General features: G+C 38.5%; 1 protein-coding gene across 2 annotated transcripts in view; it reads left to right on the top strand.

The window, feature by feature from the left end:
- Nucleotides 1-19,425, top strand: part of AMMECR1 (AMMECR nuclear protein 1) — a 110,488-nt gene that overhangs the window by 71,199 nt on the left and 19,864 nt on the right. For both annotated transcript variants that reach the window (XM_057538884.1, XM_057538883.1), the window contains one exon: nucleotides 17,348-17,462. In XM_057538884.1, coding sequence (XP_057394867.1) covers nucleotides 17,348-17,462 — 115 coding nt within the window. The remainder of the gene's footprint in view (nucleotides 1-17,347; nucleotides 17,463-19,425) is intronic.

The following is a 19,425-nucleotide window of genomic DNA, read 5'->3' as shown; positions in this document are numbered from 1 at the left end:
TCCAGCCCCTATTGCAGTAATTTCCATTAACAAAGAAAATAACATTTCCAGGTATCAGCCAGGGTCACTGAGTTTTGAGCAGTGTTCATATAGTACAGTGAGCATGAACAGCTAATCCCACAAGATTATTTAGATGGTTCCTTAGGTACAAATGTCGACTTGTATTTTCCAAAAGGAAGAGAAGCCCTGAAATGTAGTGAAAATCACAGGATGGTTGCTGTTGTATACATGGTTCAAAGAACCATCTTCAAATAAAAGATTGCAAACATTTATTTTAATGCTAATGCATTGTAATAGTCCAGCATTAAGTAGTGAAACAATATTAGACAAGTGTCCAATCTGTATTATGACTACATTTGTTTCTTAATATTTCTTTAGAAAATTAATCGCCAGTGCTTAGTTTTATCTGGGTATGGATTATGCCTTCTATGATCTTCCACAGAAAAACCCTCCCAGACCGGAACAACTCGGAGCTACCTCACACTCGGCCCAGCAGTTGGCTTGTGTCTTGTGTTTGCTGACCACCTTAAATATTTGCCTATACCAGGCATAATTTCAAAAGTAAAATTCTCATCTGAAAAAAAAAATGGTTCTGAAGAACCTAGGGGCAGGACAGGAATAAAGACGCAGACGTAGAGAATGGACTTGAGGACACGGGGAGGGGGAAGGGCAAGCTGGGACGAAGCGAGGGAGTGGCATGGACATATATACACTACCAAATGTAAAATCGATAGCTAGTGGGAAGCAGCCGCATAGCACAGGGAGATCAGCTCGGTGCTTTGTGACCACCTAGAGGGGTGGCATAGGGAGGGTGGGAGGGAGGCTCAAGAGGGAGAGGATATGGGGATATAGGTATACGTATAGCTGATTCACTTTGTTATACAGCAGAAACTAACACACCATTGTAAAGCAATTATACTCCAATAAAGATGTTACAAAAAAAACCTATATATGAATAAATTGATTTTATAAATAGAAAAAAAAAGAGTCACAAGCTTATGGTGTCCAGTTGTAGATGATTTTGAGACTGTGGACCCTCTCATAGCTCTCATTTTAACACTGATACAGAGATTGACACAGATGATCAACTCAGTAGATAAAGAGACCTATGGTTTTTTGTTTGTTTGATCGTTTGTTTTTTGTTTAAATTGAAGTATAGTTGATTTACAATGTTGTGTTAGTTTCTGGTGTACAGCAGAGTGATTCACTTGTACATATATATATACATATTCTTCTTCATATTCTTTTCCATTATGGTTTATTACAGGATATTGAATATAGTTCCCTGTGCTATACAGTAGGACCTTGTTGTTTATTTCATATATAGTAGTTTGTATTTGCTAATCCCAAACTCCTAATTTATCCCTCCCCATCCCCTTTCCCCTTTGGTAACCACAAGTTTGTTTTCTATGTCTGTGAGTCTGTTTCTGTTTTGTAAATAAGTTCATTTGTATCATTTTTTTAGATTCCACATATAAGTGATATCATATGATATTTATCTTCCTCTGTCTGACTTACTTCACTTAGTATGATAATCTCTAGGGCCATCCATGTTGCTGCAAATGGCATTATTTCATTCTTTTTTAAGGCTGAGTAGTATTCCATTGTATATATATACCACATCTTCTTTATCCATTCCTCTGTCGATGGACATTTAGGTTGCTTCCATGTCTTGGCTATTGTAAATAGTGCTGCTATGAACATTGGGGTGCATGTATCTTTTCAAATTACAGTTTTCTCTGGATATACGCCCAGGAGTGGGATTGCAGGATCATATGGCAACTCTATTTTTAGTTTTTAAAGGAACCTCCATACTATTTTCCATAGTAGCTGCACCAATTTACATTCCCACCAGCAGTGTAGGAGGGTTCCCTTTTCTCCACACCCTCTCCAGCATTTGTTATTTGTAGACTTTTTAATGATGGCCCTTCTGACCAGAGTGAGGTGAAACCTCATTGTAGTTTTGATTTGCATTAAGAGACCTGTGTTTTAAAAGAGAGTATGTAAATTAGGAGTTTGGGATTAACATATACAGGCTACTATATAAAAAATAGATAATCAACAAGGACCTACTGTATAGCACAGGGAACTCTACTCAGTATTCTGTAATAACCTATATGGGAAAAGAATCTGAGAAAGAATGGATATATATATATGTATAACTGAATCACTTTGCTGTACACCTAAAACTAACACAACATTGTAAATCAACTATAATATAAAATAAATTTTTTTTAAAAAAAAGAGAGTATAGACTTTCTTGCCCAAAACCATTTCAAAGAACATTTTTCCCTATAAAATTTACTGGCTAGCATTTCACTTTTGTTGGAACATTGACCTATGATTATTTTATTCAGTATTCTTGTGGGACACCTATCAATTTTAGTGTCCCAAATTTTCTTAAGCAAACACATTTCGTGGTTCTGGTATTTTCAGAGTCTCTATAGAAACTAGAAATTTGGGCACCGTTTAAAAAAAAAAAATCCTACTGCTCTGATTTACAGTTCTGTATATGAAAAGAGGGAGTCTTATCACCTCAACCCAAGCGAAATTAGTAGTGTAGCCACCCATGATGTGCTAGTTCTGCGTGTCTTGTGCTTAAGGGAAACTGGTAGGAATCCGGGAGCTTACAATATTATTAGAGTGGTCATACCTAAACTTGTGACAAGGTAACCAGGCCTCTCAGGCAGTGAGCCATGTTCACAGAGGGAGCTGGAAGTCTGCCCTGTGCTAGTGAAGTTAGAGCCAGTATGGAGGTGTGAGGAGTAACAGCCTCAGGAGTACTTCCTTTGGAGAGTGATGCTACTTTGTTGGACTTTCATTTGATATTTGTTTCATAATGACTGAGTATTTAGGTTTCCCAAGGACTTTGTTGCTTTCCCTTTGATTTTGTTTGTTCTGGTGTGTAGGCCTCTAATCTAAGGGATATAAGGCTTCTTTTTGTTGGTGTTGTTCTCTCTCCCCCCTGTTTTATAGCTAGATGTAACCCAAGGTATTAAAAGTTGGTGACTTCTTTAGGTCAGACAGTAAGGAAGTGATTGAACTCAGTCAGGAGGCTTGGGCCATATTTCTGATTCAGTGACTAGTGATCTCCCGTTAAGACTTGTACTCAGAGGTCTTTGACCGTGACCACAACTGTAGGCGAGTAGCCTAGCAACACCAAAGTAGAAGTCAGAGCTCCCAAATTCAAAATAATTGCAGGAAGTCCAGAATGATCAATAAAGAATGAATGCAATATTTCTTTTAAAAATAGTTCTGCTTGGTTTAGTGACACAGGTAACTCCAAATGGGCTGAGTGTTATTAAATAGAAGTCTTCCAGAGATCTGCTTTTTCATATACACACACACACACACACACAAATGTGTAATTATGATGTTACAGTGCACGTAGATGGTTAATTCTAAAGTTCTGAAAATAGTTTCTCTTTCAGCCAGTCCTGTACTTCTCTTCCAACCTTAATTACAAAGTTGATTTGCTTAGCGGAGCAGACCCTTCTTTTCCTGTCAGCCTAGGTCTGTTTGAATTAGCACAGATTTTGAATTAGTGGAGCTCAAATTAATGACGTTTTATTCTGCTACGAAGAGTTTGTTTTCCATCACTGATAATTATTTCCAGGAAAGTTAAGTCCACAGAAAATACTCTCCCAGTTTCCTTCACTTTGTTTACCAAAGTCTAAGAAGTGGCTTTTAGTTACATGGGGGAGGGAGAGCAAAGGAAAATGAGGTGCTACAACTTGGCCTCTCAGATTTGTGGAGCAGGCTCTGAGCAGCATTCTAAACCATTATTTCTTGTAAAAGGCAAACCAGACCTGGGAATGTTAAAGTCTAATGTGAGTGAGGGAATCTGTGCTGGTGCGTACTAATTCTTTAACCCCCATCAGCCCGGTGGGTTGTCAGAATGTCTCAGTTGACGAGCGTTCTGCCAGCCCCACCAGAGGGGCATCACAGGTCCACCCATCTTCTCCAGAGTCAGCTCTTCTCCCTCTAGATCATTCTCATTGCCTCTGAGGGTTGATTTCCAACAAGTCCCCTTTCCCCCTTAGACGCTTACTCACCTGAAATCCCACAGAGAACCGGAAGAGTAGGCAGAGGATTTTTTTTAAATTTGTGAACTGACATCTAATTTCTTTTAGACCCATGTTCATTTAGAGAGACTGTTATCTTGTGCTTCTTTTTTCTATGCCTGCCCTTGCTGACTTGTGATTCATCCAGTTCATAAGATGTTCCTTTATAAGAAGGTGTGAAAGGCATAAAGAAATAGATGAGTAATATGGGTCCCTATATGTTCCAAACTACAGCAAAATAGTAGTAATAATCACTGCACAAACATAAGAGGCCACTGAGCTCTTCCAGGTTGCAAAGCATCTGTGTTTTCTGCAGGGGGTGGGGTGGGGTGTGGGGGGGGGAGGGAAGGCCTGTGAGATCAAAGCAACTCTGTAACTCTATCATGGAAGTAGATTATTATCTATTTATAGCAGTCTATGAGTTCTAGATTGAAAAATGTCGCCAAACTGTGCTGCACTGTGAATGCACGGTAATCTAACTAAAGACTCAAAACACTAGTTACCACCTTCTAAATGAACAGCATTTAATAGATACTAAACAGAGGAAAACACACTTTAGTGGACAGTTTTTAAGTTGATGGATAAAAGGATATTATTTAGAGTATAGGGGAATGTTGACTGTTTAATAAACTATAACCAGTGGGGCCATTTAATGTTTATTATATTGCCAATAGATGTTTATTAAATATGCAATGATGTGAGACTACCTTCCTATATTCTTTCTTTCACTCATTAAATATTGACTCACTAGCTACTGCATGCTGGGCACCGGGTATACAGTGGTGGGCAGAAGTGGGCACATCATCATCATCACACTCAAGGAGCTGACGGTCCAATGAAATTATACATATAACACACGCATAGGTGTAAGTAGTCAAAAACCTAGTTTTTGAGTTTCGGTAGGGTTTTTCTTAGCCTAGTAGATTCTCTATACGTAGCCTAGTATCCATAAAGTTAAAAGTAGTACGGCACTGTGAGTTTAAGTGCCGTTCTCTTTCTCTTTCTCTCTCTCTCTTTTTTTTTAATGTCTCTAACACATGACTTAGTTTGAGACTTGTACTTATCATTGGGTACTCTGAGTTGCTCATGTAAACGCCAGTTGTACCATAGTGAAACTTCTATGAGGGAAGGTGTTCCACAGGACTGCAGTTGAACAGACTATGCCCCTATGTGTAGACTTGTACTTGGCATATAGCAAGCACTCAATAAATATTTGCTGCATTAATTAGTTCACGGTCATAGATATTCTCTTCCATCAGTAGTCATTAGGACTGCCACTTATTCACTGCAAGTTTTGCTGCTGTGGGGGACAGAGCTATTGTCACATGACTGTAATTTAAATTGCATGGCTTTTATCCATTGCATTTTTTCCATCCCCAAATGATGCAGTTTCCTTTTAGTATCTATTGTGGTTTTCCTAATATGTACTGCAGTACAGAATCAGCAATTGTTGTTATTTCAACAGCATATTGTGAAGCTTTTCCAACATATTTCATTACCCCATGTGCTTGTCTCATGGAAACAAAATCAAAGTAGGACCTCTTCAATGGGAGAATTATGTAATTTTTAATGGTAATAGAATGGGAAACTATACATGTGAAATTTTTCTTTGCCTTTGAAAATTAGATTTATCAAGATATAAACCAAGCAAGAGATGAAGCGTTAAAATATCCTTTTCTCTTCGACCAGGCTCACTTTAAACATTTGTTGAAAGGAATAAAATAAAAATCTTTTCCAAGTTAAGAGACAGGAAGGTAGATTGGAGTAAAGTCCGAGGGCTTTAGCAATACATGAAGAACGACATATTTCTCCTGTGCCGGATCCTTGCATGGTGGTGTGCTATTTACTGGAAAATGGGCATTGAGGTTACCTTGCCCTGACGAGCTTATAGTCTGACATATTTATATACACACAATCAGAACATAGTGTGGCATTTACAACAAGGACAGATTCTCTAGTTGCGAGAGCTTGATAAAAGGGAATTAAATATCTTATTTTAAAAATGTATAACTTTTCTGTTGTGCGATTCTTCTATGTAGCTCAGCAGCTAGGGAGAAATGACGGGCCAGAATGGATGGCCCAGACTGCAAGGGCGAAAAGAACAAGGGGAAAGCACAACAAGGAGAGAGCAACACCTACTATAAAGAGAGGTGAGGAGGGAATGGATTAGAAACGCAGAGGAGGGCAGTAGTGATGACTGCGTTCGCTGCCCTCACAGCACAGCATTTGTGCTCTGCTGCTCCCTCACCCTTATCTGCTCAGTTTGTAGGTTCTGCATGACTTCAGCATGCTGGCAAGTCCCAGGGGCCTGGCAGTGTTGGGAAGCTCACTGCTTTATTGTTCTAGCTATTCCCCGGTGCCTTTGGCATCATTTTCTTCTTCCTACTCCGTACATCCCTGGTAGAGTATTATTGGATTAGAACAGAGTTGGTCAACAAACATGTGAAAGAATACAGGAAAGATGAGTGGATGGGGGACAAGGGAAGTCGGGAGATGCAGCAGATGAGTCCCGACTCCACTGCTCAGTAGCTGTGTGACTTTGGGCACGTCACTTTCTGCTCCAGTTCCCCCAGATGTCAAGTGAAGGGTGTGGACTAGATGGTCTCTAAGTGCTTGTAGCTCTGACATTTCGTGACTCTGTGACTATAGGGGGTCTTGTTCTTGGAGGAACACCTATTATGGTTTCTAATGTAATGTAGCATTAGCTTGTCAACTTCATGAGGCTGTTTTGAGCGTCAGGATAGAAGATGTGAAGACCCTTTAGAAATTCCATGAAGAATCATATAAAACCAAGGTGATATGAATGATTTAAAGGAAACTTTCCCCTAAAGATACCACATAGTGATAAAAATTGAGGTAGTTCCATTTAAACAAATGTAAGGAAAGTTACAGAGGCCTTAAAAACAGGCGTGTAGTTATGCTTCATTGTAGAGATATACGTCGTTGGAAATTACACAGATCAAAGAAACTGATTCTGTAACCGTTGTGTGGTTAAGCAGCTAGGCTTCTGGGGGTGAGGCCCTTGACTTTTCATCCCAACCCCCATCCTTCTGCTCTTCAAGGGTATCCTTAAAACCCCAGAAAGAAACAGGCAGTGGATTGTGTACCTTCCTCTGTCACCATCACTCATCTACTTCCCGAAGGCTGAAATAGAACATTAAAACCAGTACGGAATGGAATGGGTCATCTTGACCCAATGGCAGCTGCCTTACTTAATGTTCCCATCCCTCCCCGCCAGCCCCGTTCTTCTCTTTCATCTCCTTCTTGTGACATTTTACAATTCTTTCTTCCTTTCCTTGGTAGAGTAAGAAGAGGAAGAAAAGGAGGAAAACATCCAGAAGGTGGGGGAGGGGAAGAATAGAAGGAAAATAAAGATGAAAAACATCTCGGTTGAGGCAGTGGAGAGGACTGGAGTCCTTCGCTCCCCCTTCCTCAGCAGGACCGAGTTGATAAGTTGATTTTGGACCTCATCTTCAAGACTGACTTAACCCTTTTCCTTTGTTACCTTTAGTCCCCTGTCAGAGACATCTGAGAAAATCAGAGACAGCCCCCACAATAAGAACCAGCATGCTAGCTCTCAGCAGGCCTGCACCATCTAGAACTGACAAGAGTTTAAGAAAGGACAGTAAACCCGTGGGTAAGACCAAGCCACCTTCACACACGGCACACAAGTTAGAGTGACACCATATGTTTTGCAGTTTACAGAGTTTAATTTATAGATTTGATTACCATGGAAAGAGGGAAGGAAAAAAAAATTGCATGACTCTTGTGGTGAGTATGAGAGGGCTTATTCATTCACGTTGGAAAAGCAAAGTTAAAAATCAGAAACAGGCCCGCCAGCCTAGATATGTCCGAAACTAGTACTTTGGTAACGCTATTATGACTTCCAGTAGATTAAATTTCAAATTGTGGAAAGGCTTCAGAATAAGGGAAGGCTTAGTGTCCCACTAATAGGGCTTATTAAATTTAGATAAAACAGATGTTTTTCAATGACAGCAGCTCTGAGTCACCAAGATCAAAATGGAGAAAGAAGAGAACAAAAACAAGCCAAAACTTTCACTAAAAAAGTACCATTTATCTCCGTTGCAGAACTTGCCCACACTTACAACCTAAAGCATCCAGTTAAACCCCAGGAGAAGCATTAATTGGGGGGAAAATTCCTTAAAACTGACTGAATGTGCATATACTGAAGTTGATTTGCTAACATTCTAGAAGCGGTGCTGTGAAAAGAGAATGGGCCATAGGGGCAGGCAGCCTAGAGTTCAAATGTCAACTCTCTTACCTGTTTTTGTGACCTTGGGCAAGTTGCTTAATCTCGCTGAACTCAGTGAACCTCGGTTTCCTCATCTACAAAATGGGGTTGTTTTGAGGACTCAACAAGATAATACATGTCTAACACCTGGCTCACGGCAGGCGCTCCATAGTTATTGGCTCTTTTGTATTTAAAGCTCTTTTTGCTCATAGTGTCATGTCTAAGTATATTAGGAGGACCAGTTTCTTAGAACTTGATTAAGAGCTTTAGATTAGCAGTCTCCTAAGAGGGGTGCACCCAGATGATCCACTGTGGGGCAGGAAGAAAAGATTAGAAATTCTATTTATGATATTTTTACCTAAAATATAAGAAAGTACTGAAGTAGTATTATTTTCAACTTGTGGTTTCTTTGCAGGAATCTTCTTAAACCATTTGACCATTGTGCATAGGTTAGCTAAAGCTAGATAAAGCCACTCAGGATGGACAAGTGGCTTAAGATTCCTGCAAAGGAACAATGGAGTGACGATAATAGTCTTACTACAAGCACAAGGCAAGGACAAGAAAAAGGTGGAGCTAGCTGCCACTTCTCCTGCAAGTCGCCTTGTAACTTGGTCGGCCAAGTCATCAAGTAAAAATGAAGATAATCTAATCAGACCTGACAAGATGTCAGCCCCCAAATAAGAAGGAAATTATCAAGAACATTATTTGAAATATGTATTTATACCCACTGTTTTTTTAACAACAAAACTTATTTAAGTCTATATATGCTTTGGATATATTAGCTATACATGACAGTAGTACACGTATGTATTTTATAAATAAATATACATATTGAGGATGTGTGCTCAGACTTCTACTGATAAGAATGCTCAGTCAAAACAGTTTGGAGACCATTGGGTTAGATGAGGAAAGCATGGAGCTTCTCAGCTCTCATTCTCTGTCTGCTGCTTAGAGAGTATTTTTGTTTTGTTTTGTTTTTCCTAAGGACTTTGCTGGAGCATATCCAGTAGGATAGAGAATAACATATCTAAATCCATTGAAGGCTAATTGAGTACCGTTCAGGGAACTACATCTCTCGGTAAACATTTTTTTTTGTATGGAAGTAAAAAAGCCAATCCGTGCCCTGGAGATTTTTTAAAACCTAGCTCAGGAAATCTAAGAGTTACATTACAAAGCAACATGTGAATGCATGGCTGCAGGATAATGGAAATTTTTGATGAAGAAGTACCTCGCTTGATGTAGTAGATTTCTTACTAGAAAAAAAAATGTGTATACATTTAATTTCTGTAAATTTACTTGCAATTGTTACTTGGTAACAAGTAAACCAGTAGCAGAGAGTGTAAAACAGATCCTTCCAGGAAAGACGCTAAACCTTGTCTGACCATTCCTCTCAGCCTTCCTGTCGAAGTCTTTTACACATATTCATATATTATTTTGTAATCTACTATTTTTATATCCTCTGTGGCTCTTCACTTAATAAAAGGCATATAGCCTTAATAAATATTTTGAAAATGAAAGAAAATGAAATGAAGGCTTCTCAGAAACACCAGAACCTGAAAAGGGTAGCCATTATCCCCTTTAGATGGTCACAGTAAATTTCTAGAGCAGATAACTTGCTTAGACCTTCTCATCATAAGGTTGAATGGTCAATCTTAGTCCTGGGGCTCCATTCTTTTCACCAGAACCATGATATGGAGGCAGCCCTGTGGGCATAAACTTAACAAATATGCCGAGGACCAAAGTTCTTTGACAGCCACTACTTATTGAGCACCTGGTGTATGTAAGGCACTTCTGCAGGTATTATTATTTTGTCCACTTGCCACAGTAGCTCTGTGAGGAAGGTACTAGTATTATCCCCATTTTATAGATGAGGACATGGAGGCTGGCACAGGTTAAGAGACTTGCCCAGATGTCACACAGTTAGTGTGCAATGGAGCCAGGATCCAAATGTAGTTATGTCTGACTCTAGAATCCAAGCTCTTAGCCATTCATTCTCCTGTGCTGTGTTCTATAGGACTGTGAAATAAGGCTCATGTATTAATGATGACTTCAAGTTTTCATTTTTAGGAGCTACATTTATTGGCAGTAAGTCACAGTTATTACACCTTGGAGAAGTGCTTTTGATGGCCCTGGGGAAATAATACTTGTTCAGGGTTGTGTAAGTTTTTCTAGATTCTACGAGAAAGGCAATAAAATTTACATTTAATCCAATTCGAGAGGTAGTTCAGTTTTATAGTATCCTAACTTAGAGAACACAGAGACAAGATCCCTAGAAACTTTGAAAGTCTATGACAGGTTATATTTTGTGTTACATTCTCTTAAAAGTAGAGACTATGTCACACTTTCAGATTTCCCAAGATGGAACTTGCTGGTGGTCATACTGTTAATCTGTTTTCCATACCCACAGATTTTTTTTTTATTGCCAAGACTACATTGAGAGCACTGTTTCAGTACCGTAATGAATGACCCAAGTCATATTGAGTCTTAAAGATGAACCTGACTCATTATGTCCATTACACTCTGGTAGAATATATTTTAAAAGATTTTGTCAGAAAAATAATTAAAACAAAAACCAGTTTCTAGCAGTTCGTTTCTAAAAACCGTATCAAGTAAATCCAGAAAGTCTGCAGGGAAAGCATTATGTGGATGTTACATGGAGGGAGATGAGGAATACCCGCCATATACGCCAGACATTTAGCCGTATGTTTCTTCATGTATCTTGTATTTTCCAGTTGTAGTTCCACTCCACTAAATCAAATTCACAACCTCGTCTCCTAATTTAAAGGTGAGGAACTTGTGGCTAGGAGGCAGATTCTTGACAATATTGCTCTAGTCATCAGAGCATGCAGCCCACAGAGTATTTTTCCCTCCTGCTGGGCAGCTGTAGCCATCTCAGAGAGTAGAGGCTTTTAAGAATTCGAGATCAGAGCAATTCAAGAACTTTAAGCCAATCGGAGGGCAATAGGTGATAACACTCTAAAGCCTAAGGGAATCCTGTAGGATAGGAGCCAAATAACATATATGAAAACCTCCAGCACCCATCCCACTGGATTTCCCTTTCCCTCTTACCCTTCCACTCTTCCTTCCTTGTGTTCTCTCTCTGCCCCTTTGTGTGTCTCTATTTGTTTAAGTTTCTTTGCTTCCCACTTCCTTTTCCTGCTTCTTGTTTTCTCTCCCTATCCATCTTTCCTTGCATATATTTCCTTTTTCCTTTTCTTTCCCACCTTCCTACTTTCTCTTCCTTTTGTTCCATGCCTTAGTTCTTTCCTCTATTCCCTGTTAATTACCCATCATATCATGTTTAAAAATATATATTACAATGAATAAATTTTAATGTCAATGTTCATCAAGCAGCAGGTAGGTTGTACTCATTACTCTAAAGGGGAAAAACATCTCCCAATTAAGTAACACTTTACATATGGCTTACAATGGAAAATTTCCCTTTTTTGGGTCACAGCTCTCACCAAAATAAGGTTCCCTTCCTCCCTCCTTAACCATGACCATGTCCTTTGTTGCTCCTCTCTACCCTTAGGTTTGATGAACAGTCACTTAACTTTTTTGCATTTTGTTTTGTGTCTATTATTTTTTTAACGGTGGGAAGCTAACATTGCTACTTAATGTGAAAGAGAGGATATAGATAACTTTTCAGATTTGGGCTTAGGATTCTAGTATTCTAAGTTCCTGGAATTCAGACCTGTCACATGAGGAATGGCAGAATTTCCAGATGATTGAAACCCCTCGTGAAAAAGCTGTTTTTTGGGGGGTTTTTTGTCTTAATTTTAGACTCACGTATGCTTGATTTGCTTTTCTTCACCTATCCAAACAGGGATTTTTAATTTTAGTTTTAATTACTTCCTTGTCCTGAAAAATGATTGCCTGTAATTATGAAGCCCTTCGGCAGTTTGGTAACTTTCCACTGTTTAACCAATTAAGGTCATCAGTGTTTTAGAAAGTAAAGGAATGAATGGATGAGTGAGTGAATGGCTAGCTGGCTAGATTCTTAAATAATTTCTGTTGCATGCTATATTGTTTGTGATGAGCCTTACAATATCTAAGGCTTTGTCTCTTTTTTTTTTTTTAATATTTATTTATTTATTTATTTATTTATTTATGGCTGTGTTGGGTCTTCGTTTCTGTGCGAGGGCTTTCTCTAGTTGTGGCAAGCGGGGGCCACTCTTCATCGCGGTGCACGGGCCTCTCACTATCGTGGCCTCTCTTGTTGCGGAGCACAGGCTCCAGATGCGCAGGCTCAGTAATTGTGGCTCACGGGCCTAGTTGCTCCGTGGCATGTGGGATCCTCCCAGACCAGGGCTCGAACCCGTGTCCCCTGCATTGGCAGGCGGATTCTCAACCACTGCGCCACCAGGGAAGCCCTAAGGCTTTGTCTCTTTTCAGCTGTTTTTTTTCCCTCATAGTTTCCAGGTACTGTCACAAACCCTTTGATTCTTTGATAGCTAATTCCTTTTTTTTAATGTTCATTTTCATTAAAGTGCTATTTAACATTAGATATTAACTTTGACAGATGTTAATGCTGCTTCTCAATTAGGTGAAATATATTCTTGGGAGAATGCCAATTTGAATTGAATATACTTGAATTTGGTATTGAATTAAACTGTTGTTTAAACCTTAGCCATCCATCATATGGGTGATGGAGTAGCCCGCAGGTTTTTGTACATAAGTGTTCTTTTTTTTCCTAGCAATATTTAAACACTAGAAAATGGCTTCCTATTGTAGCAAAGAGAACTTCATACGAGTTTATTACAAGATCTCTTTCTTTGTCAGTTCCTTAGACTGCCTAGAATTTAAATTGGCAGACACTACTTTGGTATAAAATGCTTTCCATGGACAATATTAATATTTTAAAGTCCTTTTTGCTCCTGCAGATTTCCAGTAGACAGGAAGTCTAGCTCTATCTACCCTTCGGCTACTAATGAATGCTATTAAATTATTATTTATCTTCTTTAGGCAGAGGCACTGTAGGTATGAGATCAGAATTGCCTAGTAAAGCAAGCATTTCATTTTAAAATTAAAAAAAAAACCCCATAAACCAGTCAAAGGTGGCAACTAAGGTACAGATACTAGAAAGAATTGCGGACTTGAGTCAGAGAATCTGGGTTGTACCCCTACCTGTGTCACTAACTAGCTGGGTCACCTTGAGCAAGTCACTGCCTGACTCCAGACAGCATAGCCTCTCTAAAGGCTCAGCTTCCACATCACATATTCTATATACTAAAGAGAATGGGGCTGAGGGAAGCTGAATCCTCTTGTTTATCAGCCATCCACACCAGCCTAGCAGCTCTGAGGTCAGTCTCCAGCCACATTTTTCATCTTTTTCTTATAATCCCTTAAATCCTTGCTAGGCTTTCATTGCTAGTTCTTTTCCCTAGGAATTTGCATTTAGAGATATTGAGGGCTTCCTGCCTTTTAGAATTTGTCTGTATTCATGAATTTAATGAAAAGTTACTTAGAGTTGATGAAAAATGCAAGAAATAAAAGTCTTGTTTGAATGAGTGTTTCTGTAAAATCAGACTGTTTCCATCATGATTAATGTACCTTCACTATTTCAGAGTTTTGAAGTTAAAACATTTGAGTGTTGGTATGGCGAGGCATGATTGTTATTTATGTTATTAGCCACACTAGCCCTCTCCCACTCACTCTTTGTTCTAAACATTCTTTTTTTAAAAGCCCCAAATGATTGAGCAACCAGCTCCATATCACGAGGAAAGCTTGCTAGCCTGATCCTCAGTTACATTTTAGGTACTTGAAAATTTGCACTGAGCTAAAATATACCTTTCACTGGTTTGCTAGGAAATAAACAAAATAATAACTTGCCTCAAAGTGTTGAGAAATTAACTGCATAGCAACTTCAACATGTGTATTTTTTTAATGTAAAAGCTAGAGCTAGATACAAAAACCTTTTCATTAAAGGAGGCCTAGCACTATAATGAAAAAACCAGACAGTAACAGGTGTTGGCAAGGATGTAGGGAAATTGGAACCCTTGTACATTGCTGGGGGGAATGTAGAATGGTACAGCTACTATGGGAAACTGTTTGATGGTTCCTCAAAAAGTTAAACATAGGGCTTCCCTGGTGGCGCAGTGGTTGAGAATCTGCCTGCCAATTCAGGGGACACGGCTTCGAGCCCTGGTCTGGGAAGATCCCACATGCCGCGGAGCAACTAGGCCCGTGAGCCACAATTACTGAGCCTGTGCGTCTGGAGCCTGTGCTCTGCAACAGGAGAGGCCGCAATAGTGAGAGGCCCGCGCACCGCGATGAAGAGTGGCCCCCACTTGCCGCAACTAGAGAAAGCCCTCACACAGAAACGAAGACCCAACACAGCCAAAAATAAATAAATAAATAAATAAATACATAATTCCCATTTAAAAAAAAAAGTTAAACATAGAATTACCACATGACCCAGCAATTCCACTCCTAGGTATCTACCCAAGAGAAATGAAAACATTATTGTCCACACAAAAACTCATACATGAATGTTCATAGCAGCATTCTTCATAGTAGCCCAAAAGTGGAAATAACTCAAATGTCCTTCAACAGATAAATGGATAACAAAATGTGATATATCCATAGAATTGAATATTATTGGGTAATTAAAAAGATGATGTACTTTTACAAAATGTAACATGTTAAAATTATCAAACAGAAAAAAATATATTAAAAAAGGATGAAGTACTGATACATGCTACAACATGGATAAAATCTCAGAAACATTATCCTAAGTGAAAGAAGCCAGACACAAATGGCCACATATTGTATGACTCCACTTACATAAAATGTCCAGAACAGGCAAATCCATAGAGACAGAAAGGAGATTAGTGCTTGCCAGGAGCTGGGGGGAGGGGAGAATAGGGACTGACTCCTAATGGGTATAGGGTTTCTTTTTGGTGTGATGAAATGTTTTAAAATTGGATGGGGTAATGATTGTACAATTCTGAATATACTAAAAACCATTGAATTGTGTACATTAAAAGGGTGAATTTTATGGTATGTGAATTATATGTCAATAAAGCTGTTATATATGAAAAGCATTTGCAACTATATTACTATAATTGTTTGAAATTATAAAAGTGTATTTAAATTACAACATTTTTGCCAAGGGCTGGGAGGAGGGAGGAATGGGGAGCTGGTGTGTAATGGGTACCGTGTTGCAGTTGGGCAAGATAAAAAACGTTCTGGAGATGGTTGGTGATGGTGGTTGTACAACAATGTGAATGTACTTAATCCAATAGGAATGTACACTTAAAAATGGTTAAAACGGTAATTTTTATGTTATGTATATTACCACAATAAAAATCTATAACCCTAAAAATTATATTTTATGTTATTCTAATGTATAAGGCTCTTTTCCCCTCTTTTGCTTTGCACGAGGAAAATTGAAAGTGTGACTGGCCTTTGGGTTTTTATGCATGGGATTCTTCTGGTCTGTATTTTAGAACTTCTCTCCTGTGGCAGGTCTGGGGCTGGGGGGACGTTACACACACACCATATATGTCTTTATCTTGACTTTGAATGAGAACTTGAGAATATTTTTTAAAACTTTATTTGCCAGTTGGAAAATAAAGAAGCCAAGCCATAGGAAATTTATGTTGTTAAATTATAAAGTAGTGAAGTGCTGTTCTCAGAGTATGAATTATCACAGATTTCCTGATTTTCTTGGTTAATCTTGGCTCCTCGAATGGGGAAAAACATGTATGCTTTATATATAACATCTCTATCTTTCTGTAAGCATTTTCCTCTGTATAGCAGGATAGAATGAGCACCAAAATGTATTGAAAATACTTACAAACATAGGGGTATATTTGTACAATAGAGTGAGTGAGTTTCTGAATGCAAAGGAAGGGATGGAAAAAAGAAAATCCAACAATGAGGAGCTCACTGAAAAAGGAATTATTTCCAAAGGTCATGGAACTTTGTTATGACCCAAGCAGTTTGTAGGCTCTAAGTTTTTAACCTCTAAGGATTAATCTGTGAAAACATTTTCTAAGCCTGGCTCTACTTTATAGGACATTTGGAGAGCGACGGCGCAAATGCCAGCGGTGCCATTAATATAGTGTGTAATCAGAGGTGTGTTTGTTTTCTTGACCAGGAAGTGGTTTCTTTTAAAAGTACAAGGAACACACAGTGCCTGTGTGTGTGTGTGTGTGTGTGTGTGTGTGTGTGTGGTGTGTGTGTCTTTGTATTTTCTACTGTATTTTCTACATTGTCTATTCTACTGTTGTAGGAAGAATTACGATCTTCCAACGTTTTTGTCCTTTACAGTTGGGTTTTTCTAGAGTTAAGCACTGTGGTACACTACCCTTGATTACAGGGTCCAGTCAGACTTGATGTACTCAGAAATCCATTGATGTGATTAATGGTCTCCTAATCATAATTTTATTTCCTAAGATTAGCCCTATTTCCTGAAGTTTCACAATTTTTGAGTCATATCTTGAATTATCCTTTATAGGGGGCCTGAAATCCTTGTATTTTTAGTGTGTAATTTGCATGATTATTTTCATTTTCTTTGATTTCTTTTGCTTGAAGAAAATAAAATTATCTTTTTTTGAACTCTTTATATGCTGTTCTATGGTAACTGGCCAACCTAGTATGAACCTTTTTTTTTAACAACATGAAATATGTATATATTTTTTCCAACAGTGCTAGATCCAGAAGTCTTCCCACGAGTTTCCACTACTCTGGTTTTTATTCTCCTCAAAAGTAAAATAAAACATTGTCAGGTTCTATAAGTAACAGGGAAACATACAAGGAAATAACTGTACAGGAAATGTAATTGATCATTCACTCTTTACAACTGAATTGGTCACAGGATTGGCTAGTAAACACAATCTACTGAATGAACAAAAATAACGACTTCTAAAATCTTTGGAGCCTGTGAATACACTTGAAGATTTGGGCACCTTTCTCACCTGAGATTTTTTTTTAATCTCATACCTTTTTCAAATGATTGCCTGCCTTTGAAACTAAGAACTCCCATATCTAGTGATTGCTTTAATATTTGCTTTGTTTTCAACAGTGCCCTTAAAGATAGCCGTTTTCCCCCAATGACAAGGGACGAGCTGCCGCGGCTGTTCTGCTCAGTGTCTCTGCTCACTAACTTCGAAGACGTCTGTGATTATTTGGACTGGGAGGTAAGGCTATAGAGAATTTTTAAAGAAAAATGAAAGTAACTCCTGAGTAATTGTTTAAAAATTAGGCCCAGAAAATAACTCTTTCAGCCCATTTCCTATTGTAATGGAGGTGGAGAGTAACTTGGATAAACCTCACAGCTGATCAATGAGATTGTGAGCGAAGGAGTTTTTCTTTCTTTTTTTTTTTTAAAGGCAAAGTACCCTGTGTTGTTTTAATCCCCCAAACTGAATTTGCTCTTCATTTTTATCCTATTACTTCACTACAGCACCTCATAAAAGCTGTTAACAAGTAGTAGGCAGGACTGATTGGAATTTATTTCTCCTCTTATTTCCATTCCAATGCACTCTGGCGTGACTGCCATCAAGCAGTTAAGGTGGTCAGAGGATACATCACAGAAACAAGGAGCAAAAGGGTTAGGATAATACACCAGTTGGGGAAATCAGCTCATGGATAATAACAGGGTGTTGGTTAACTACAGGTAAACCATGCTAATTCATTCTTGGCTACCTTAATCTGTGTATTTACACACACTAACACGTAAGGGTATATATCTAAGGTGTCTCTGTGCGTTGGGATTATCAGAGTAGCCTATATTGATCATATTTTTGTTCTTCGTTAGTATGTGGGGTTGAGTTGTTAAGGAAGTTCAAAGTTCTCACCATGATTTGCTTTGGTGGTTGGGGGGAGTTAGTTGAGTGTATGTCTATGAAATTTTACACGCAAACATACCCATGTTACCTGACTGCTTACTGTATTCAAGGCATGTGCTACATGTACAAAAGTGTTAAGATTTGGTCCCTGCCATAAACATCTTAGAGTCTACTAGCAGAGAAAAGGAGTATACACAAGCACGAAGAAGTAAGTGCTATAAGAATTAAACAATGGGAATTCAGTGATATACAGGGCATTCTTGTGTGTACACATACTCATAAATGACATGACTGTATCATCATGATATAACATGTTTAATTCTACTGCCTTTTTAGAATGACTGTCGCCCATGATAACTGAGATATTTTGCTTTGTGGACAGACCACTTTCTTGACAGTTAATTTCATTTTTGGCTTTCCCTTCATTCCTTGTGAGACTTTGGACAACTTACTCCACTGCGATTCAGTTTTTCCACACAGAGAAAAAGACATTTATAAAGTTCGTAATCTTCATTGAAAAAAATCTCTGTGATATAAACAATGTTTTTATGCCAGAGCTATTTAAAAAATTCTGCAGAGAGTAGGATGAAAGAGTTCCTTTCTGCATTTTGTGGTAGGGTTTTTTGGGAGCATTATTAGAATACAAAAGCATCTTAAGATTTTTTTCTAAAGGAAAAAATAAAATTTGTTGATAGTGTTGATCCTGGGAAAGTTGGAGTGTGTAAAATCTTTTAGGGGATTAAAATTTCCTAACTGATTGTTTTCTATAGGTTTTATTGTTCCTATTTGAATTTTTCGTAAAGAGAAGTCCACCGATATTATAGAAATATTCCCAGTACTTCATTTTTAAATGATCCCAAATCATATCCCTTACTTATTAACAAATATTACAGTTTGGGTGGTTCTTTGACTGTTTTAAGGGGACTACTCCCTCTTCTCCAGCTAGAATTTTATTCCTGCTTTCTGAATTGCAGGGTGCTGTGTGTGTATTGGTGGGAATGGGAGTGATAATAACAGAAAAAGCCTGACACCTAAGGGATGATTGAGCTACAAAAACACTTCTTCCCTTACTTGCAGCCACTGAGTTGGAAGTACGGTTCTGGGGGGAGGGCGTGCATTCGTGTGTGCATAAGTGTGCATGTGTGGCATGTACATGAATGTTTATTGCATAAACGTGTGTGCATGTGTTCTGGGGAAAGTTGTTAAATAGGTGTGGGTAAGCACACCATCATCTTCTTTAGCCCACATCAAGTACTGTCTACAGCTAAAATGAACCTTGATATTATTGGGCTTTTATGTTCATGAGACGTAT

Source organism: Balaenoptera acutorostrata, chromosome X (assembly GCF_949987535.1).
Source record: "Balaenoptera acutorostrata chromosome X, mBalAcu1.1, whole genome shotgun sequence".
In the NCBI taxonomy this organism is placed as follows: Eukaryota; Metazoa; Chordata; class Mammalia; order Artiodactyla; family Balaenopteridae; genus Balaenoptera; species Balaenoptera acutorostrata.
Note: the sequence above shows the minus strand (reverse complement) of the source record. Positions and strands in the feature narration are given on the sequence as shown.